Source organism: Sarcophilus harrisii, chromosome 5, assembly GCF_902635505.1.
Source record: "Sarcophilus harrisii chromosome 5, mSarHar1.11, whole genome shotgun sequence".
Lineage (NCBI taxonomy): Eukaryota > Metazoa > Chordata > Mammalia > Dasyuromorphia > Dasyuridae > Sarcophilus > Sarcophilus harrisii.
In genome coordinates, this window is record NC_045430.1 from 141143848 (window position 1) to 141167937 (window position 24090).

Below are 24090 nucleotides of genomic sequence, written 5' to 3' on the forward strand. Positions count from 1 at the left end.
CTTTTCAGCCTATCACTTATCCCCATTGGAAAAAAAAAAAACAAAAAAAATTGCAACTAGTGGGTATACATAAGCAAACCAAATTCACACATTGGTTTTCCACTGTTGTTCCTTAGTGGTTTCATGTTGCTTCTATCCTTCTTCTTCCTGGTTCTTTTAATATCCAGCTCTCCCTTTCCCTAAATGCAATTTACTGTCTGATATTTAAAAAATCATTTGCTATAGAGTATTTCTAGAGAAATATTGTAGAGGAAAGGGGAGTTACAATAACTAGTAAAAGAGGAAATTTTTTCAAGTAATATTATAGCGGTGCTCTTTGCCCTAACAGAGCAGCTAGGGGGTACAGTGAGTAGATTAGTGGGTCTGGGGTCAGGAAAATTCATCCCCCTGAGTTCAAATCTGCCTTTAGATACTTATTAGCTAAATGACTCTGGATAAATCACTTTATCCTGTTTGCCTCAATCTCCTCATATATAAAATGAGCTGGAGAAGGAAATGATGACACTCTCCATTATCTTTGCCAAGAAAATCCCAAGTGGGGTTATAAAAGTGAAAAGGACTGAACAAAATAACTGAACAACAACCACAATGACAATTGGTCCATATAGGAATTTAAGCATTGCTCTTTCTTATCGCCCTCTTCTCTCTAGTAAAGAAAATTTTCTGCTGCATCATATTCTTGATATTAGCTAATTTCTAGCTGTTGCACATACTTAGCAAAGATAGTGTGACAATCTTCCTGAATCTTTCCCTCCCAAACCTCATTTTCAGATAATATGTGAAGAAATGATCTGAGCTAAGTGTTTCTTTTTCTTAAAATCTCTCTTTCTCAGTCCTTTGAATGGATTCTTTTCACTAGATTCACTTTTCACCTTGTCATAGATTTGGTGGGGTCTCCACATTCACTTCTATTTTACAGCTCAAAAATAAAACTTTATTTCTGCTTGTTATGTTAACTCCTGAAGTTCTATCTCTCACCTTGAAAAATCTTCACTAAATTCTGGGTCATTTGTTCTGAAGGAATGTATATGCTTTGGGGTTTGAAATTTCCTCATCTCCCTATTTCCAAAAATGGATATTACTTTTGGCTTATTTTCATGAACAGCCTTCAGAATCCATCTCTCTGATGTTAACTTCCTCATAAAGTTCCTAGCATGGGTTTTCTTTCAAGACTCAGCTGCTTAGGTTCTTAGAATGAACCTCTGATAGCCCATGTGACACTCCTCTTATTAATTAAGTTTAATGTATGGACATACTTTAAAAACAACCATTTTCTTTACTCTGAATTATTCTCTCTTCCTAGAACTTTGAGTCATGATTTAGGCATCTTACTAGGAATTAGTTGTCTTATGAATTCCACATTTCATAAATATGATAAACAATATTTGGCTGCTTCATTACATCTATATATTTTTGCACTTTTGACCTTCCCTCCTCTACAAAAAATGGGACAAGGTCACGGCATCATGATACTTAACAGACATAATAGTTTCATTTTCAAAGTCTTCATATATAATATGAACAGTTTTTTCAACTACAAGGAAGTTTGCAATTCAGATCTACATAGCATTAAAAAATTAAAACAAAACAAAATCCTCAAAAAGCCTTATTGCTTTTGGTCAGCATAGACTTCAAATTTGAATAATTTTAGCAAAATCCCTCTTAGACTATATCACTGATGCAGGAAGAAATGTGGAATTCAGAGAGTTGCCCAGTTAATTCATCACCAAAGTTCTTATCTCAATTTTCTAGGCATTTAAAGTAAAGCTTTTTCATAAATTGATTGCTAAATTTTCCATTTCTTTATGATACGAGGTTGTTTGGCCTTAGAAAGAATTGAAGCCATTAGGTGAAGAATTTATATACAATGTATATGAAAACATGAAGTAGTAGAGAGAACACTGAATTAACTATTAAAATATTCGTATTGTGGTCCTTACTGGCACTTCCTCACTATTTGACAATTGTCATGATAATCCATGAATGGAGGAAGTACGGTCTATTGGAGCAAATTTTTTCAAAAGTCACCTCCAGACCTAACATTCTTTGCTTTCCAAATTGCTTTCATCTAAAATTTTTGGTTAACAGGCAAAAACATGTATTTTGCCACTATATTTTAGCTCATGTATAAATATGCTCATAAGCTTTTTAGATCTGTCAACATTGCATATCATATTACCATTTGACTGTGATGAATGGCAGTTTATTGCTGACATGGAAAGTTAAAACAAAAACAAAATTACTAAAATGAGAATTGATTGTAAAGTTAAATTGTCAGTAGATAGCCTTTAGTGCCTTGTACATTTACCCTAAAATTATATCCACTGATGAAAGATATCATGACAAGACAGAGTACTGTCACTGTCATTTTTTTGGATAATGAAAGAACTAAAGTAATTAAGATTATGAATCAAATCAAATTAACTGAATACAGCTGTATGACACTGAATGCATGACCAGATGGCAGATGGTAATTTCTATTTTTTCAATGGTCACTTACTTAAAACTGAGATGAATGTCTGATGACATACAAACTCGGATTTCTGTACATCATTAGTCATTTGTTTCAGCACTTTTTCATGTTTGTAATAGTGAATTATTCAGCTATTCAGTAGAAATGATTTTTTTCTACATTTTTTGGTTTATGTTCATAAGTGATAAAGAAAAAAAGGATATTTTTCTTAACATGATAAAAACAGATGATTGTATTAAAATGTCCTCTTGTGCAAGATAAAATACTTTTTAAGAACAATTTTGGAGTGTATTTGTATATAGCTGTTTCATGCATGGACAGAACATTACTTTACATGCAGTTTATTTTTAAGGGATAATGTTCCTCTGACAACAGTTTATTTTCTTATAAAGATACAATTTCAATTAAATGTGAACTTTCTCCCTCCCCCATATCTTAAATTATTCTTATTGAGGTACTTGCATTAAGTTACCATTTTGGTATCTTTTTCAGATATAGAATTGACCATACATTATGAAAATAGAGTAAATTTTAGAGAGAGCTACCACATTGGAAAACTTTTGAGTACACACCTAGCTATCGAGTCTGTGTCTTCCATTCAAGGAATGAAGCTCAGAAAGATTCATAAAGATTCATAGAATCTTAGCCATCCAAAAGTAACCTTTTGGGCTGCTGTATTAAACTACTGCAATATAAAGTAATGGGGAAAGTCCCCAGTGATAAAATTTATATATATTTGAAGGATCTATGGTTGAAGATTTTTGTTTCATAGTAGTGTTCTAAGACTACATTTGAACTTAGATTTTCCTGACCCAAGGATCAGTGCTCTATTCTCTACAGCAGCTAGCTGATTCCAAAATTTGTATTAAAAATAACTTTGGCAGTCATGTGGAAGATGGATTTCAATGAGGAAAGATTTGAGGCAGGCAGACCAGCTTGAAGGCCTTAGTAATATCATAGATCAGAATACAGTGCACAGAAGAAGGACTGAACTAAGGTGGTATTTCTGTTAGTGAAGAAGAAAGGAACCTAAGAGAATGTTATGAAGGTAGCATAGTTGACAGTAGATTGAATTGGACAAGCAGTGATATCTAACATTAAGTTAAATTCAATTGAATAAATATTATTTTCTCCATTCTTCTCCTATTTCTGAAAGCTACAATAGTATGATTTTGGTCCTGTTCCCAGGAATGAAGTCGGTCTGAAGAATCCTCCAAAATCTAGAACAATCCAGAAAATCTGGCTTGATCAAATGTGATCATTAGATGTGAGAACTAAATGGTGACCTAGAAAATTGGATCTCACAAGGCACCTAAATAATGAATTGAAAAAAATATATATAACTAAAAGAGCCAAGCCTGTAATTAAATACATATTTAAATATTTACTAGAGGTATAGGTTTTAGGGAGGAGATTAGACTACTTGTACTTCCTATTTCATGAGAATGTTGTTAGGATCAACTGAAATAACAGACATGAAAGTTATTTGGAGTGAACATGTTATATAAATTCCAGACATTGTTATCATTAATCCCTGTAGAAAGATTTTTCTCTACATATACTTCCTTCTTTTTAAAAATTCAAACTTTTGAATTTTTGATTAACTCACTAAAACCAACAGATAAGTCTTTCTTATGAATACAAATATAGCTATATGTGTCCATATGACACATATAAATGTCATACAAATACAAATATAAATGTGTAATAAATACACATATAAATACAAATAAATGTGTAAATATCAGTGTGTATACACACATATTGGAAGAGAGAGTTGTTATTTTGCAGATAAAAGTATGAAAAATATTGGACAAGTACCCTTTGCAGAATATTTTTTATTGTTGTTGTTCAGTCATTTTAGTCATATCTAATTCTTTGTAACCTCATTGCCAAAGACTCTGGAGTGATTTATCATTTCCTTCTTTAGCTCGTTTTACAGAGAAGGAAACTGAAGCAAAAAGAATTAAGTGATTTGTCCAGGTTCTTATAGCTAAGAAGTGTCTGAGGTTGGATTTGAATTCATGAAATTAAGCTTTCCTGATTCTCCGCCCAACTCTCTATCCACTGTGCCAATTAGTTGTCCCATTGTAGATTACACCTGGGATTATAAAGATAATTTAACTGTGTAAATTCTTATTACTACTGCTTAGAGAGTTATGAAGAAGTGCTAAGAGTTTAAGTGATTTGACTGTGGGGATTTTAATGGTATTGGGAGAAGATCATGAATCCAGGTTTTTCTAATTCTAGTAGTTTTTTATCCAGTTTTTATCCAGTATACTATGTGGTCATTTTTGGAAAACTTATAATTGTATACACACATATATGTGCACACACACACACACATATATGTATATGTATATAAATATGTGTGTGTATATATGTCACTGTAATTGTTATACCACCTACCTTTATTTACATGTGATTACAATCATCGTCTTGCTACAGAGGTAAGATTTTGCTTCTCAAGAATGTTAAAAACTATACTTCTTAATACATTACCAGGTTCTTCTTAGATTGAACCCTTTTTTATTATGTTGAAGTTTATTGGTTATTTATTGGTTGGTTGGTTGCCCCTCCACTCTCTGCTTCTTTATCAGAACTTAAGCAAGTCCAAGGCCACTGATTATAGATTGGTGGTATTATTTCCATATGATTTTGTACTAGGTAAAGATATCATTTCTAGATGAATTGAGAAGGAATTTGGGTGTTTAGTGACTGAACTGCATTGTCCCCAGCCAGTCTATTAAGCACTTGTGATTGTAGCATATTGCTTAGTTTAAAAGGGAGTGATAAATGAGTGGTTGATCTGTTATGTAATATGGAACAATTGGCACTGTCAGTATTTATTCTCATCTCTTGGTCTTCCTTTGTCCAGACATGCCCAATTCTTGCAATGTAAACTATGTAGAGTCATATAATGCTTTATTCTTTACCAGAAATTTCCAGTAATCAGAATTGTTTTGCTTCACTTTAAAAGAAAATCATTGCTTGATCTACTGCCCTTAAAACAATTATCTTCTTGTGTTATTTCATTTGTAAAGTTTCAGGTCAACTTTTCCTTTCTATTTGTGGAAATCTAGCTTTGTACCTTATATCGCCTTAGAAAATGTCAATAAAAAAGTTTGACAAAAACTTATGGTGTGCTGTTCTGCCATCTCCTGGCAAAAGTGGGAATTGTTTAAATGTAGACAACTTTATTTGGAATTTTTTGCTACCACATGTACCTGATCCCTTTTGAAGGTAATTGATATTTTTACCTATGACCTATCTGGTCTATATTTTGTGCTTGTTTCCTGAGGAAGGTAAGAATAAGAGAAGACTTTTTCTTAAACTTAACAGAATGTCCTTGATAACACTGTCTAAATTAACTGAAAATGCACAAGTCTATGGATAAATTTCTGAGAATGGATAATGTTTATTGGGAGGGGGTCCTTATATCTTTATTTTCACTACGCTTTGATTTACTTTGGAAAATTATTTATTTTCTACATATAAAAACATAATTCTTAGAAGAAATTTATAGAACACTCACTAGCTTGACATATAGGCTCATGACAACATAAATACATATATTGATCAAATAAAAAACCCTGGTCTAATTGGATAAAATGAGTTAGAATGCAGATTTAATAAATTATGCATTTCAAATTTTATTCTTATTTGAAAATTACAAAAACTTATTTCATTATAACACAAACTCAAACAGATTCTGTCACTTTTGAAAGTCTTGAGTATAGTGTCACAGATTGTTTGTTTCCTGAGGACCAGCTCAGCTACATATAGAAAAGTTTATTACTAGTAGAATCCGCATTAGGTGATGAATTCTCTGGCAAGGGAAGCCATAAAACAAGGAAAAATACAAAACTGTTTTCAATCCTCTATGGATCTCTTTTGTTTCTGAAATAAAAAATATTGTAATTGCAGAAAAGGGCACATAGCATGTATGAAATCAGAACTTTTAAGCTAACCATAAACTTTGATTCAGCTGTTGATTGCCTAAATCTTTATCCTTTTTGCTGACCAATGACCATGGAGGGTCAAAATTATTTCAATATTGACATCTTGATTAAAGTTATCCTAAGTGAAACCACAACCCATATTATGACTAAATAGAGGGATGGTTAGCAGATTCTCATTGGAGAATCTCATTGTTAAATAAGAGTTGGGGAAATTTGTTTCATCTGTACTTAAAGGCAGCAAGAAATATTATTATTAATCATCTTGCTCAAACCATCTGATCAACATGGGCAAAGAGACTTCCATGGAGATAATTATGTCTTTTGCAGAAGATGAAGTGATAGAAAAATTTTATGAATTCAATAAATTCTTTGAAATCAAATTAGCATGTACATGATGTAAAGACCAATGTGAAGGTAAAGATAAGGGTAGATGGAGAAAATGCATTTTAAAAAATGGTTTACAATTAAGAAAGAAAAGAGGTTAAAGATTAGATATGATTGATATTATACATATTTGAGGCATTATGTGAACTTAGGTCTTCTTGACCACAATTCTCATACTTGTGTCTCTTAATTAATTATTAGAATTTATTTTGGTGGGATTTGTTCATTCAATAATTCATTTATTCATCCTTCATCCATCTATGCAGCCATTCATCTATCAATGGACTTAGAAGATATGTTTGAACACCTTCATTTTGTCCATCCTTGTAACAAGTGCTAAAGGAGACAGATAGAATTCATATATGAATTAGATTTTGAGACTGGGAGACTACAAGAATGGTGTTACTATTAGCAAAACTAGAATTTTTTTTTTTTTGAGAAGAGACAAAGGTTTTAGAAAGGAAGGTAAAAATTCAATCCCACTCTTTAGCAAAGTTGAATATCAAGGTAATAATGTTCAACAGATAATTGTGTACGCCTGTGGATCAAAATCTCTTTGAGATTTTTAGTTCTAATACCTATAAAAGAAGAGATTGGGAATGGAGCTGTGCATATACTACAGAAAATTAACCTGTTTCCTTAATTTAGCTTCTTTCTAGGGAATAAGGAATGAATAAATGGTGAGGAAGAAAATATAACAAATTGAAACTACTTTTACTAAATATTTTTCAGTGAAGAGGAGAGAATAAAATTAATAGTCTGACAAGAATGCCTATGTTTTTAGGCTGAGAAGTCAGTAGTGATTACTTAGTCTCTGCTATTTTATTACTTTGTAACTATATTCATTTTTAAATATTTGTTTTCTCTTCTTGAAACTGAAATTTTAGATGTGATATTTTAAAGAATCTCACATATGACAATTTTGAAAATTGATCATTAATGTTACTTTTTTCTGGTTATTTGGGAAGCATTAATAAAAAAAATTTCCTTCTTGAACTTTCACTTAAAAATAAGTTTTGATATCTTTTTTCCCATTGCCATATTTTCTCCCAGATTCCTTTCCTGCTCTCATAGAAACATCCTGTATTACAAATGATCATTGTTTTAAATTTTGCAAAATTCATCTGTAATTGTGTATATCTGTGTGTATGTTAGTTATTTCTGCCTAAATTATAGTTAGTATGTATATTGTTCTCTTGACACTACTTAGTTCACTCTGAAGTAAATCATATAATTTTTTGTATTATTTATATTCAAAATATTTAGTATTCCATTACAATCATATTACATAATTTATTTAGCTATTCCCCTTTTGCTTCTAATTCTTTGCTACCTCCCAAAAAAGATGTTATAGATATTTTGGTAAATAAGAGGATTTTCATCTTATCAATGGCCTACTTGGGGAGATGAACAGAGAAGTGAATCATTGTGTCAAAGCAAAGAGTATGGATGTTGTAATCATTTTATTTTCATATTTCTAAGTTGCTCTCTAAAAGTTTATCTTGTTTTATAGCTTCAACAATTCAATACTTTTGACACCTTTGATAATTTTCAGGTATAAAGTAAAGCATAAGAATTCCTTTGATATACATTTCTCTCATTATTAGTGATATGGACCATTCTTTCATAAAATTACTAATACTTTGAAATTCTTTTTTGAGAACAATCTGTTCATATCTGAATGGATTTTGTTCACATATACTTACAAATTTGCATTTACAAATTATATGTTATACATTTATTTGAACATGTGTGTATATGTATATGTGTAGATGTATACACCTGTATGCACATATTGTTTATAGAACATAGATGTAGATATAGATACTACATTAGATAGACATCATTTGTCTAGGAAATGTAATTCAAAGCTATATTTTTTTTCTTTCAAATTTGATGGCTTATATGCTTGTCCTAAGTGTACTATAGAAACTTTTCAGTTTATGGTTGTTCTGTTGTTTTTCAGTTATGTCTGACTGTGACTCAATTTGGGATCTTCTTGGCAAAGATAGTAGATTGGTTTGCCATTTCCTTCTATAACTTCTTTTACATATGAGTTGATTGAAGCAAATGGGCTAAATGATTTTCCCAGGTTTGCACATCTAGTAAGTGTCAAAAGCCAGATTTGGACTCAGTTAAGTGACACCATGGATAGTGTATCAGGCCTGGTACTCTATCCATGGTGTCACTTAACTGCTCCCATTTTTTCATTTACATGTAAAGAAAGCTATCTATTTCATCTTTTAAAATTTCCTCCAACTTGTGTTGAGTTAATAATATAATTCCAACCTATATCTCTGAAAGGATATGATATATTCCCTGCTAATGTTTATAATATTATCTTTAAAATTGATGACATGTTTTCATTTGCAATTTATTTTAAAATGGGATATAGCATATTAATCAAAACCTAATATATACAAGTTTGCTTTTTAGATTTCCCGATTTTTGTTAAATAGGGAGCTCTTCCCTAAGTAGTTATATCCAAATATTGAATTGCTGAATTCCATTGTTTCTAATTCTCCATTTTCTAGTCTGTTCTACTAATTTACTTCTGTATTTTTTTTAAAACCAGTACAAATGTTTTTAAATGACTGTTGTTTTATAATATAATTTGAGGTCTAGAAGTGCTGTTGCCCTTTCATCTCTGATTTTAAAATTATTTTCCTTGATATTATAGTTCTCTTATTTCTCCAAACGAATTCTGTTATTATTTTATACAGTTCTATAAAGCATCCCTTTGATGATTTGATTGATAAAGTATTAAAAACATAAAATGAAATTGATAGTACTAAACTTGTTATATTGTCATGGCTTAACATGATTATCAAATATTTCTCAAGCTATTCAAATTCTTCTTTATTTTTTTTAAAGAAAACTTTATAATTTGTGTCCATTAGTAAATTGTTTCTATGCATGTTGTAGTTATGAGAAAGGAATTTATCCATTATTGCCTCTTGGAATATACTATATTGATAGAAAATTAAACTTATATAGATTTGGCTTTTATAGAAATACAGCCTAACACTTAGCTGAAATTATTTAAGTGTTTCAATTAATGACTTTCTAGATTTTTTGGTACTTTCTTATAATTATGTCCTCAATAAATAGGAATATTTTTATTCCCTCTGATTATTTTTAATTTTTTTCTTGTATTTCTGCTATTACTAGCATTTATAGAATTAGATAAAGTAATATCGAGGGGAGTATTTGCTTTTCTTCTGTATTTATTGAGAAAGCTTCTAGTTTATCCCAGATACATGTGATGTACAGTGTTGTTTTTGATAGATACTTTCTATGACATTAAATAATTTTCTTTTATATATGTATTATTTAGGGTAATTATCATAAATGACAAGGTGTTTTCTAGATCTATTGAGACAACAATATCATTTTTGAAGTTTTTAGTATGATTAATTACGTTGATCATTTTCTTTATTCTGAACTATTCTTTTATCCCAGATACAAATTCAACTTGAACATAATGAATAATTGCTTAGATGAATTTGTATAGCCTATTTGATAAAATTTTATTTAAAAAAATTTCAATCATCCATTGATGATATTGTTCTGTGATGTGACTCATCCTTCTCTGTTTTAGGCATTAAGGCAATATTTGTCACATGAAGTGCATCTGGTAGTGTGCTTTCTTAGTTTTTGAAAATAAATTAAATTGTATCCTAACTAGTTGTTAGTTAATAGAATTCTGCTGTAACTCCATCAGGGTTAGGAGTACCCATTTATCTATCCCCATTACCATTGATGTTCTATTTCTATTATGAGACTAGATTATTTAAGATCTCTAATTGGTTTATTGTTAGTTTAGGTATTTTATATTTTGAAATTATTCTCCTTTTTAAAATTCTTAATTTGTTAGAATACAAGTGTACATAGTAAGTCTTTATTAATTTTTTTTTCTGATTTTGTTTTTCTTTTCACTCTTTTATTTTATTAGCTTCATTCACACTTAAAGTTATGTGTTAGATTTATATTTCTATTTTTTCCTTCAGTTAGAATTTCTTTGTTTCTCTATACCTGGACAGACAACTCTTAATTTCTTCAGTCATTTTTGTTAATTCTATTTTAATAAAACTCTATTCTCATGGGTTTTCTTCCCTTAAACCTTATGTTCCACTCCTACATATTATAATTTCCCTAGTTTTGATTTTTTTTTAATTTAGCCTATTAATTCCTTTGTTTTTCCTTATTTTATCTAGTTATTTAATTACTTCCCTCTTTTTTTTCCTCTTAGTTAAGTAGTCAGTTGAGCTATCCCTTTGTCATTCTATTTGTTTTGTTATGTTTTCTTTCTTTCTTTTTTAAATTTCAGGGAGGGAGAAATGGCTATTATAGTGTGGCTCTTTTCTTCCACATTACTGCAAGGGAGACTCATTCCTACCTAGAGGGGAAACAGGTATTTGGGTTCAGAAGTCACTGGGGTCTCTTTAAAGGGAAGGGGTATAAGATTAAAAGTATATTTCTCTGCTCTGTTAAATATTATCCATTTGGGATATATGATAAGGTTACATCTAACTTCTCATCACTATCATTTCTAGGTGAAAGGAAGATTCCAAGTTCTATATCTAAGGCATAACCTTTTTTATTCAATAACCAGTTCCACTATAAACACATAGAAAATAGAAAAGAAATCAATTTATTCAAATTATAGTAAAACAGACATCTGAAGAGGTTTATACCCAGGAAAATTTATATCAGACAATACAGAGTGATGGAGCTTTCCAATTAGAAGTGAAGTAATACAGATCAATTTAGAGAAACGATCCCAACTCTCATCCAAAGGGAATTCATCAGATTTTTTTTTTTTTTTGGTGGGGGTGAGGCAGTGAGGTTTAAGTGATTAGTCCAAGGTCACATGGTTAGTAAATGTGAAGTATCTGTGGCTAGATTTGAACTCAGGACCTCCTGACTCCAGAGTCATTTATTTATTGTACCTCAAATTCTTCAGTATAGCAAACTAGACTACAGTTCCACTCATGTCTTCCTGGGGTTTCTTCCTCAGCAATCTGAGGTGTTAGCCTCTTGTATCTTCCCTCTCAAAGCAAGAAACCATAAGTGCCAGAAATTATTTGATACCTGAAGAAAACTTGAAGCTTGGAAAGCTCTTAAAGGAACTAGCACTTGAAGAGTTCAGAAAGGGGGCTGGATGAGAACTGAAGCTCTCTGGTTTCTTGCCAGCTGCATCCTGCCCCTCACACAGTGCAACATTTTTCTATACCAATAGGGAGAGAATGCCATATTAATGGGTTACAAGACAGGATTTTATTTAACACGTATCTAATCTAAGACATTGTTTTTTTAAAAAAAAAAAGGATTCCATTATTGTTGTATAAAAAACAATCAGCAGGATGATTTCAGAGAGGTCTGGAGACACATGAACTGATGCTAAATGAAATAAGCAGAACCAGGAGGTCATTGTACACAACAATAATAATATACGATGATCAATTCTGATAGACGTGACTCTTTCCAACAATAAGGTGAATGAGGCCAGTTCCAATGATCTTGTGACAAAGAGAGCCATCTACACCCAGAGAGAGGACTGTGGGAACTGAGTGTGGATCACAACATAACATTCTCATTCTTTTTTTGTTGTTTTTCACTTGCATTTTGTTTTCTTATTCATTTTCTTTCCTTTTTGATCTGATTTTTCTTGTGCAGCAAGATAATTGTATAAATATATTTACATATATTGGATTTAGCACATATTTTTTTTAACATGTATAACATATTGGATTGCTTGCCATCTAGGGGAGGAGGTGGGAAAAAGGAAGGGAAAAATTGGAATACAAGACTATGCAAAGGTCAATGATGAAAAATTATCCATGTGTATATTTTGAAAATAAAAAGCTTTAATTTAAAAAAAGGATTATATTTCCTCATTTTTCTCATTATGTAATCTTCCTTTTCTATATGGAAAGAACTTTCTTTCTGGGGCAGCTAGGTGGCACAGTGGATAGAGCATCAGCCCTGAAATCAGGAGGACCTGAGTTCAAATTTGACCTCAGACACTTAACTCTTTCTAACTGTGATCCTGGGCAGGTCACTTAACCTCAATTGCCTCAGCAAACAAACAAAAAAACACAGAAATAAACTTTCTTCCTTTGATTCATGGCTTTTGCATATATTCTTTCTTTATTATCTGTATCTCTCATTAAATTAAATATTCTAAATTAAATATCTTTAGTTTTCTTTTATGACTTTGTAGATTTGATCTGATACCTATACCCTGTCCTTTATTATAGCCCTGTTATTCCAGGGGATGGCAGTAACTCAAGCATGATGATTGTGAAGGCAGTCTTCTAGAGGTCATTAGAAGGGATATGATCATTGGCCTTAGCAAGATTATGAACTATTATTTCTTTTGAAGCTAGAATAAAGGAGGAAGGGATGGGGAGTTATGTCAAGGTGTTTTAAGATATAAATCAGGGAAGGAGAGAAAGATAAAGATGAATGACAGGTTTTTCCAGTGAATTATGGGGGAAAGTCATCTTATGGAAGAGGGAAGGGAATGTTGTAGAAAGCTTGAGAAGACACTATTTGGAATAACTTCATTGGAGAATAAAGTAGATAATCAAATTGAGAATTGTGAAAAAAATTTCCTGGTGAAGGTCCAGTTAAGATGAGGTAATATAAATTTATATATGACCCCTATCAACTGGGTTGTATAACTTCCTCTAGTATTGTTTAGCCATTCTGTAGTACAAGAATAGAATTAGAGATTGTGGCAATAATGCAAGGTTGGGATTTAGCAAAGGATGAGCAACAATAAGTACAAACAGACAAGATTCAACAGTAGAGAACAATTTAAAGCTGAAAAAGTTATAATAGAGTTAAGGCTTGTAAGGAAAGAATGTGAAATGAACAGTGACAATGGCTTAGAATAGAACCGAATAGAGAGGTTGGAGGTTATCCTCAGAATAAGTAATAGGTTTCAAAGGACTAACACAGGGAAAGGTAGAAGACTGGCACAAAATTCTCTTAGAAGAATATCATAGTATTTTTTTAAAAATCATTTAATAGGAACAGCTGTCAGAAATGAATACAAGGTTATGACTGTCCCTGTGGGTAGTTAAGAAGGAATAAATGTTTATAGGTCATGAGAGTTAAGGAGACTGATATATTGGGAAGTTAAAAGTGTTTACAAAACATCAGTATGTGCTTTGAAATTCCCTAGTATAAATGGATTGAAGAGGAAGATTACAAGCAAGAATTAAAGACCATGAGAAATGTGGACAATATTCAAGGAATAGATAGATAACTTACAAGAGAATTTGAAAGGAGTAATATACTTAGCCAGCCAATTCAAAAAAGGAGTGGATATTAAGTCATAGTAGCAGAGTGAAAGTCTGAAAGTGATAGTTAAGAGCAACAAATAAGCTTATTCTTCTTATTCTTGTCAGAATAAGATCCTTTTTTAGCTTGAACATTGTGTGATTATATAAAACATCTGATTAATTGAAACCATTTAGTGTTTCATTATTTAACAACCATTAAGAAAATACTAGGAAAATTGCTTATGAAAAAAGTTAATTTTAAAGTGGTTAAAATATAAAGCATTTAAAATATAGATAATATTTTCATGATAAATGCACATATATTAATGTGGTTCTTTTAAAAAGCCTTCAAATGATCCTGGACATGTAGATGAGACAAGACTAGTTAGGAAGCAGTGCCAAGGGCAGTAATATTTAAATCAATTATTTGCCTCTTCTATCCTATCTTGTTCTGGCCTGTGAGGAACAATGACTTTCCCTTAATTATATTAACTCTAATTTCCTGGGCTCTTGACTTTGCTTTCTGTTGGTTTCAGTGTATAAATCCTAGATTTAAATCTTTGTGTTTCTGATTCTTGGCTGAATGTAATTCCTTAATCCTTCCTCCTTATCCTTTTAGCTTCTGAATCATTTTTCAAAGTCTAATCTTCACTTTTAGTCACTAAACATAGTGACAAGATAATTAATTTTTCTCTTGATAATTTTCTTGTTATATTATCAGCCAATAACTTATTTCCACATCAGATGTAAAATTATCTGACATCTAATGTCATATTAACTAAAACTACTTAGGAGAGCAGTTATTTTTTTAAAAATTTCTGTAGACAGAAAATTAAATATTCAAATTTGGAAATGTTTTATTCTTTTGAATTATGCTAATAATAATGGTCAGAACCTTATTTTATTAAAAAATAAAGTTGAACTACAAGAATGGAATACTTAGAAGCCACCCATCCCCAATGAAGGAAAAAAAAAAAACTTCAAGATATGCTGTTTCTAAGGCATCTAACTATTAATGCTTAATAAATGTTCTCTTATTTTCAGATGACTACATCTATATTAATGAGAATTTCATATTACTGGACCCCTGATAATTGGATTTCCGCAGTGATAACTATAACAAGTGTCCTTTTTTTGATGTGTGTCTATGCTGTGGCATGGTGTCTCTTCAAAGAGTAAGATCTGAATTATTACTTCTCTTTAAACAATTTAATTCCCTATAAATACCATCAAGAATGACTAAAAAAGATTGTGAAAGAGGGTGTCTAGGCTATGGACTAGAAAAAATATTAAATAATTCAAGATTCTAAAACAAAATAAACTTTTGCCTGAATGAGAGTAAATTAAAGAGAATGGTGGCTAGAACATATTTGTCTAATTAGACATAGTATCTCATTTTCCATCTTACTTTGTTAATAGTTACTGGAGTTGATATATTAAGAAAAATTATGGTCGCTTTGTTTTGAAAAGAAGATACAGAGTAAAATAGTGATATTATAGCAGTAAGGCATTTTCCCTTGAAATTCAACCTGAATATTCCAGGATTCATTGATTTAGACAACTATCTGTAGTTTCCTATAAAGGTGTAAATATCAGATTCATTCATACTACCTGGGACTAAGGAATGAAATTTTGTTATATAAATCATTGTTTAAAAAATAGGTTCTTTGTGGTAACAGCATATCAAGCTCAGGTGTAGCAAAGAAATATTTATTCATTAGTTCTGGGTTACTATAATTAATAAAAAGATAGACTTTCAAATGGGGTGAGGTGAATTTGAGTAGGAAAAATTTGTTTAAAAACTAAAATACAAGCAATCAGAGTAGCAAATTTAAAAGTAAAATAGCTACTATATTAAATAATTAGGAATATACTGCCTTATACAGCTATACTTCAGTTAGACATTTTGCAAAGTTTCTCATGATATCCCTGTGAAGAAGATAAAAAGCCAATATAGTCAAATGCATTCAGAATTGGTTAGATGACTGGATGTGGCCCAAAGAGAATTGATTGTCAGATTAATAGAAACCTAAAGAGAAATATGTAGTGCTTTGCTGAAGGGTTTTACAATTGATTGTGCCTTTATCAATTTAACAGTTGCATACTTCACAAATTTGCAGATGACATGAAATTAGAAGGGATAGTTGAAACTTTTAATTGATTGAAATCCAAAAAGATAAATAGATTAAAATAATAGATAAAATATATCAATGTTTATTAAACACATTTATTCTGATTTTATGTGATTTTAAGCTAAAAAATCAACTGGAAATATAAAACATAAACATAAAGATCACTAATAGTCATTTATGTGAATTTTTTTCATTTCTTTTATTAATAATTTAAATTAATATTTCATAATATTGCTCTGTCTTTGATCTGATCAATTCTAATTATCCTTGACTGGAAAATCATCCTTGTCCCTATGTTAGCCATATTTTGCTGCACATCTCTACTGGATTGTCTTATAGACAGCTAAAACCAAAATTATTATCTCTCCATCTAAACCCACCCTTCCTAAATTTCTTATTCTTTCAAACACATGGACATTTTTCTAACCAAGCAAACTTGCAAATTTAAAATTATAAATTGTTCTTTATTCTTCCTCTTCTACGCTTTATCTACCAAATTGCCAAATATTCTTCATTTTCCCTTCATAATATTTCTTGCATACATTTCTCCCTTTCTTCTCACATAACTATCCTATATCATTCTCATCTGAACTTGTAATAACTTCCAAATTCATCTCCCTTCTTTAATTTTTGTCATTTTCTAATCCATCTGCCAAATGAAGTTTTCTATATTACAGGTCTAATCATGTCACACATACTTCAATTTAAAAATCTTTGATATCCTCTCAAATCTGGCTCTTGACTGGTTCAGTTGTTTAGTAGTCATAGCTGGTTTTTTGTATCCTCAAATTTGTGCTTTCTTGGCAAAGACATTGGAAGGGTCTGTGATTTCTCCTTCCAGATCATTTTATAGATAAGGAAACTGAGAAACAAAAAGGATTTTCCCAGGATCACAAGCTAGTAAATGCTTGAGGCCAGATTGGAACTCATGTATTCCTGACTCCAGGCTTGGCTATTTCACTCTGTCATCTATCTTCCTTTTCTACTTCAAAGAAAAGGGGATAATGAGAAATGAGATGGGAATAGTAGGTTTGGACAGGCTTTAAATAAACTCAGAAATTTGTATTTCATCCCATAGGCAATAGTGAGCCAATGAAGATTTTTAAAGAAAAGAATAACATAGTAGATTTGAATTTGGGTAAATTACTTCATCAGCTGTGTAGAGAATGGTTTGGAAACAAGTGTTTCCATAGATACAGTATACCTTGTGTGAATATTGATTAGCAACTATTTCATCAATATTAATGTTAACTACTTATGTTTTGAGTAACTATGTATTTCATGTTAGCATATATTATTTCCTTAAAATTAGTGCTTCAGGATGTTCAAGATTCTTCCCCAATTGTTACCAGCATCAAATGAGACAGCCAAGTGTTAGTACTAAGGAAATCATCGAGATGCCCAGGTAAAAGAAAAGCTCATATCTGTTTGTTAATCTCATCTTTAAGATTTTAACAATGATTCCAATACATTTTAAAGGTGAGGACATAGTTAAAATTTTACATATTATTTTTAATTTAAATGATCACAATTCAATTTTATAATTTTTGAAAAAAATTAGCTTAATTTTAGGATTAATTTTTCCTGCTTAGCAACTATAACATAGACTTTTGCATAAGGCATATGTCATTTACTTATGAGCATGTACAATAATTTCCCAGTCCCTTCTCCACTTTCCTTCACTATATAAATAAGGCTAAATAAGAGAGAGAAAGAGAAATAGTGACAGTCAGAGACAGAAAGAAAAACATAGAGAAAGACAAAGAGAGGAACAAAGACAGAGACAGAGATTGAGAGAGATATACAGAAAGACACAGAATGAATGGGAGAACATAAACTTGGATTCAATTTTGATTTCTGACAATTATTAGATATGAAAGTTATGACACCTGGGCAAATCACTTAACTGTTCCATGCCTTAGGCAAGTCCTAAAACTGAACTTCTGAATTATGCATTGTATATTTTATCTAGGTAGAAAGAATTATCAGGAGTGCCTCCTGAAGATAAAAACATAAATCCTCTGTATGATGAGTGTGTATTCTCTTAGTGCCTGATTCTGTGCTGAGTAATTCTTGACACAACATGTTCACATGTTATTTTTCCTCCAACAATATGTAGTTTGATTACAATTAGAGACAAAATATTAGGGGAAAATACCTGTGCATAGATTCTCAATATTTCTTTGATGGTATTATTTAGGAATGCGGACTCATTTAACAGTCAACAAAAGTCAAATGCAAAGCCAACATTACTTCCTGGAAATGAAAATGTAAGTATAAAGAGGAAAATTAAATCAATGTTATTAAACCCAGCACTTCTGAACCTTTAAGCTTGCAGGGGAATAGAATGCAGTAAGAACAAAAATAATGAAACTTATAAACAAAGAAAGAAACAAAAAGAGGTAGAAAACTGAAATAAAAGAGTAGGAATGGAAAAAGACAAACATTAGAATCTTTTAACCAATGAGTGATCATTGGAAACCAGAGCTAAAGAACTTTAACTATTTAAATGAATAATAGTAAAGTAAAAAATTCTAATGGACTAAATATTTTAGTATAGAAAATTCATACTCATTTTTCTTTTGTTCCTTTGAAATGTTGAAAACCATGAGGTAAATTATACCAATTTGAGAATTCCTGGAAAATATGGTAAAGGCTGAGAAGTAAAGACTAAGGGATTCATTAAGTATAAAATAACCAATTACATTTGTCCTTTTGTGGAAACAAGGTTTAAATGATAGAAGCAACTGTTATATATTCTGTCATATATATGTATGTGTATATATATATATATGATAGATATATTTATATATTTATACAAACATATGCATATATTATACATGCATGTATAGGTGGTATATATATATATATAATGGAATTATATACATATGTACACATAATAAGAGTTAGCTTAGAGTAATATAATTTTAAAACTAATATCCATTATTCCAACCTCCTAATCTTATCATTGAAAAAACTGAGGCCCATTTAAGTGAGGTACTTTATCAAGTTTCATAAAGTAAATTGGTAATATCAGGATAAGAAGCCAGGCCTCCTTATTCTCAGTCTACAGTATCTTGATTCTTCAAATTATTACTTAGGTTACAAATTATTGTGATTCTATGTTAGTGATTCTAAAATAGTATGCATAACAAACAGAAAAAGTTTAAATTCTATTTATGTAGCAGAAAAAGCATTGACTGGGCTACCATGTAGTAATATAAAGACACATTTGGGATAAAGTAGTACATTTTATTTTTTCATTTTCTTATAGATAGCAACAGTTTATGATGGACGTGCAATTGATCCTGGTAAGAGACAGATAAGTTTTTTAAAAATACACATATTCTCAATGTTTACAGCTTTGCAAAAATCTATGAATAAAGAGGTAGCCTTAAATGTCAATTATAATAATGTTATCAATAATATTGATTTCATGGATTATTTTTCTAAATGAATTGGACCTTTTCATTTAACTTTGCACCATTTCTGAGACTGCTATTCAAAGGTCAAAAGTGCTAAAATCTCATCACCTTTTCAAATAATTCTTAGTCCCCTTAAGCTAGCTGCAGTATTTGACATTATTGATAGCTTTTCCTCCTGGATTTCTCTCATTCTTTTATGATTTTACTTCTGCTCATTCTTCTTCAGCCTCTTTTTTTTTGTTATAATCTTCTTCTTTTTTAATAGCTTTTTATTTACAAGTTATATGCATGGGTAATTTTACAGCATTGAACATTGCCAAACCTTTTTTTTCCAATTTTCCCCCTCCTTCCTCCCATCCCCTCTCCTAGATGGCAGGATGACCAATACATGTTAAATATATTAAAGTATAAATTAAATACAAAATAAGTATACATGACCAAACCGTTATTTTGCTGTACAAAAAGAATCAGACTCTAAAATATTTTACAATTAGCCTGTGAAGAAAATAAAAAATGCAGGCAGGCAAAAATATAGGGTATAATCCTCTTCTAATGCCTTTTTGTAGATGTCTCCTTAGGACTTTTCTTGCTTCTATTTGGCTTTCTCTATCCCCTCTCCCTTGGAAATACTTATTGTTGTCACTCAGTTGTTGTTGTTTTCCCCCCAGTTGTATCCATTATGATCCTCAATTGGGTTTTTCCTAGCAGAAATACTGAAGTGGTTTGCCATCTCTTTCTCCCACTCATTTTACAAATGGGAAAGTTATATTAAGTGATCATTCCAGACGCATACAGCTAATAAGTGTTTGAAGCTGGATTTGAACTCAGGTCTACATGACTTCAGGTCAAGTGCTCTATCCCTGCACCTCTACTTGCTTCATTATAACTTCATTTGGGGTTTTCTTGGCAGAGATACTGTAATAGTTTGCCATTTTCTTCTTCAGGTAATTTTACAGATGAAGAAACTGAAGGGAACAGGATAAAGTGACTTGCCTAGAGCCACACAGATAGTGTCTTTAAACTCATGTCAAGAAGATGTCTTTTTTATTCCAGTCCCAAAATTCTCTTCACTGTACCAGCTCATTGCCCTGGAAATACTTGAAGGGTTTGAAAAGTTCTGTGTATATAGGCGATTTTAGAATCTCTTATCTTGAGATCTTAGCTATTCCCTGAACTAAATACTGTATCTTCAACTGCTTGCTGGATATCTGTACCTGAATTTTGTTGCAAATTCATTTCCTTCACCTCTGCTCCCTTTTCAGGTGTCTTTTCTCTGAATTTCAATGCTCAGATTTTTGAAACTATTATCGTCACCTAAGCTTAAAACATTTAGGTCATATTTGACTTCACGTAGCCTTTCTCTTAACTTAGCATTCCTTCTTCCCCTCCCTCTTTTAAAGAACTTTTTTGGTTGTGTTGTACTTTTGACATTTTTCAAATGAGGAAATTGAGGCAGAAAGAACTTAAATGATTTGCCCAGAGTCACACAGCTAGTAAGTGTTTTAGAAAGTTTTGAATTTAGATATTTCTGACTTCAGATACATAAATCTATTTAATAACCTCATTAAATATGAATGCACTCCATGTTTATGTTAACTATCATGAAAAACAGCATGATTTTGATTTACAAATCCTTTTTTAATGTCTTAGAGTTCTAATTTCAAACAATGACCAGTGATAAGACTCCTGATGACAATAAGATAAGACTGGAGAATAGTTCACAGAATTATTTCACTATGGGCTTAGAGCCAGTGAAGAACCTAAAAAAGGATGATGGCTTGAGAGAATACTGAGTAGAAGTGGGAGTGAAGAATATAATTAAGAGGCTCTCTCCTTTGCTTCAACTCTCTTCATTCCTCTGTTTCATATAAATTCTTACTCTTTCTATGACTCTCTCTCTCTCTCTCTCTCTCTCTCTCTCTCTCTCTCTGTGTGTGTGTGTGTGTGTGTGTGTGTGTGTGTGTATTTGGCCTCTATCTCTGTCTTTGCCTCTCTTGGTCTCTGTCTTGCTGTTTTTAGCTTTATTTCTTTTATCTGTGGCTCTTTCTTTTTGAAGTGGAAAACCATAGCCACTCAATGACACTAATAGGTGATTGTACATAAAGAGCTGGAGAAAGTTACATTAGTTATCTCTCTAAAGGAAGGCAAGATTCAGATTCAGGACTTTTCACATTAAGAAATGGAAGAAAAGGCCAGATTTTTTGGTTCAAGAAAAATGAAAAGGAAGGAGGGAAGAGGAAGAGGGAGACAGTATTCAGTGGCTCTGTTAAAGAAAAGAATTTGGACAGATATGACTTTATAGGTTAGCAATGAGTGATTGAGGAATATATGTATGGATTTACTTTTCCTTCCTACAATACTTCTTCTCATATATCACTACTTAACAAAACTCATCTCTGGACTGAAGGCTAAGAGGGTGATATAGAAAACAAGCTCATAAAGTAAAACAGAAAGAAGAAGAAAGAAGCAGAAGGAAAAAACAAGTGTGGATAGCAGAGAGAAGGAAAATTCTTATAGTCATTGGTTTTCTACAGGAAGATATACATAAAGAAAAGATGGACAGAAAGAAAATAGATGATTTTTGGAAACATCATAGGTGCTGACCAGAGGATTCATACTATAACAATAAAATTAAAATTATGGAGCTCTAGATCTCTACTAAAGGCAGAGATACTAATAACTTCTTTGGTAGTCAATAATAGTAAAGCCATATTTCAGATAGTAGAAAAAAGTAAAAATAGGAAATTCTATTCTTTATCTGATCTTCTATTTTGGAAGGAAGTAACCACTGTTTTTTACTAATAGAATACTGCTGTACTGAGAAAATAAAGAATAAAGAGGAGGTAATTCTGCTCTATTCTGTCCAAGTTATTTTATGTTCTTAGAACTACTTTTTAAGATATTGACATATTCAAGAATATCTCAAGGAGGGCTCCCAGAGGAATGAAAGGGTTCAAGTCATATAAGGATCAGTTGACAGAACTGAACTAAGAATTGTTACAATGGAGGAGAAAACTTTCAGGCATATAGGATAGTTCTTTTCAAATCATTTCATATGAAAGAGGGATTAAACTTGAGGTATTTTGCCCCACAGAGAAATAGAAACAAAGGGTGGAAGATACTTAGACAAATTTAGCTTTAATAAATAAAGAAACTTCCTAAAAATTATCTCATCAAAAATAGAATGGCTGTGTCAAGAGATAGTAGACTCACCTGTCTACCAAAGCTAGATATTTAGACCATTTTGTGTCTTGCAGAAGGGATTCTTTTTGGCAGCATGGGTGGTTGTAAGTCACCCTTGAGGTCTCTTCAAGTTCTGAAATTCTATGATTCTGTACATAGGTCAGCAAGTATCTGTAATTATAAGTGAATTAAATGTTTGACAGGTCATTCAGTGCTTATGTTTCCCAGCATGAGAAATAACATAATTTTGGTAAAGAGCTCCTTTTTTGATCCCCTAGAGTCCTAGTTTCAAAATTTTAGGATTTATTCCAATGGTTTTATCTGGCTTTGAGCCTGCTTGAAGTTTATTTTGGAGAGTGTCTGTTTATGCACGTGTGTACATGCTAGGTCAATGAGATTGTTTATGATTAGTAGAGGATTGATTTTCAGCTGAATCTTTTGGCTCCATATACTTACTAGTGTTTTTTTTTTTTAATGCAGAGTTATTTGCAGAATATTCATAATAAATGACATATGTATGCTATATGTACCCTAAAGCAGATATACATAATGTTCAATAGAATACGATGCTAACTTACAATTCTAATTTGTTCTCAAATAAAATAAGAACATTTATAACCATACTTCTGACTAATAATTATAAGAATTTCAATGCTTCACTGAAAATTTACCAAAGGGAGTGACAAAAGAGAAAATAGCCAATGCCCTAGAATATAGTATATATAACTAGTTACTTCCCAAATGTACCACATGATGTCAGCACTACACCACCAATATTAGAATTGATAGTCGAATTAATGAAATAGCTACTAAAAAAACACCTTTAGGCTTTTAAAAAATGAAATACAGTATACATTGATAACCATTTCACCACTTATGAAAGAAAATTCTATAAATTAAAATGTGATCAACTTTATGATATTGATATTAAATATTGGTGGTCATTTTTGAAAAATCTCTAAATGTGCTATTTTTATCTTCCATAAATTGAATTATGAGCAGAAAAAATTGATTCAATTAAACAAGCATAAGATCTTATATTAGCTGTTTGTACTACAATTTGAAAAGTAAATAATTGCTGTTCTCAAGGTGTTATTAAAATGAGCTGCATAGTTACATATCTATATTTTTATATATACATATTCATATGCACATAATATATACATAGGTAAGTAATACCAAATAACATGTAAAGACCTAAATGAAGGCAGGGGGTCAGGGATGGTTTCATAGAGG

The 24090-nt window shown here is 31.3% G+C and overlaps 1 protein-coding gene across 1 annotated transcript in view; it reads left to right on the plus strand.

Moving 5' to 3' along the window:
- LOC116419524 (cadherin-related family member 4-like) overlaps nucleotides 1-20989 on the plus strand; it is an 85613-nt gene extending 64624 nt beyond the window's left edge. Inside the window, exons 6-10 of the mRNA XM_031940213.1 lie at nucleotides 15159-15289; nucleotides 17559-17651; nucleotides 18447-18516; nucleotides 19521-19557; nucleotides 20934-20989. Of these exons, the coding sequence (XP_031796073.1) occupies nucleotides 15159-15289; nucleotides 17559-17651; nucleotides 18447-18516; nucleotides 19521-19557; nucleotides 20934-20989 (387 nt within the window). The remainder of the gene's footprint in view (nucleotides 1-15158; nucleotides 15290-17558; nucleotides 17652-18446; nucleotides 18517-19520; nucleotides 19558-20933) is intronic.
- Nucleotides 20990-24090: the final 3101 nt, after the last annotated feature.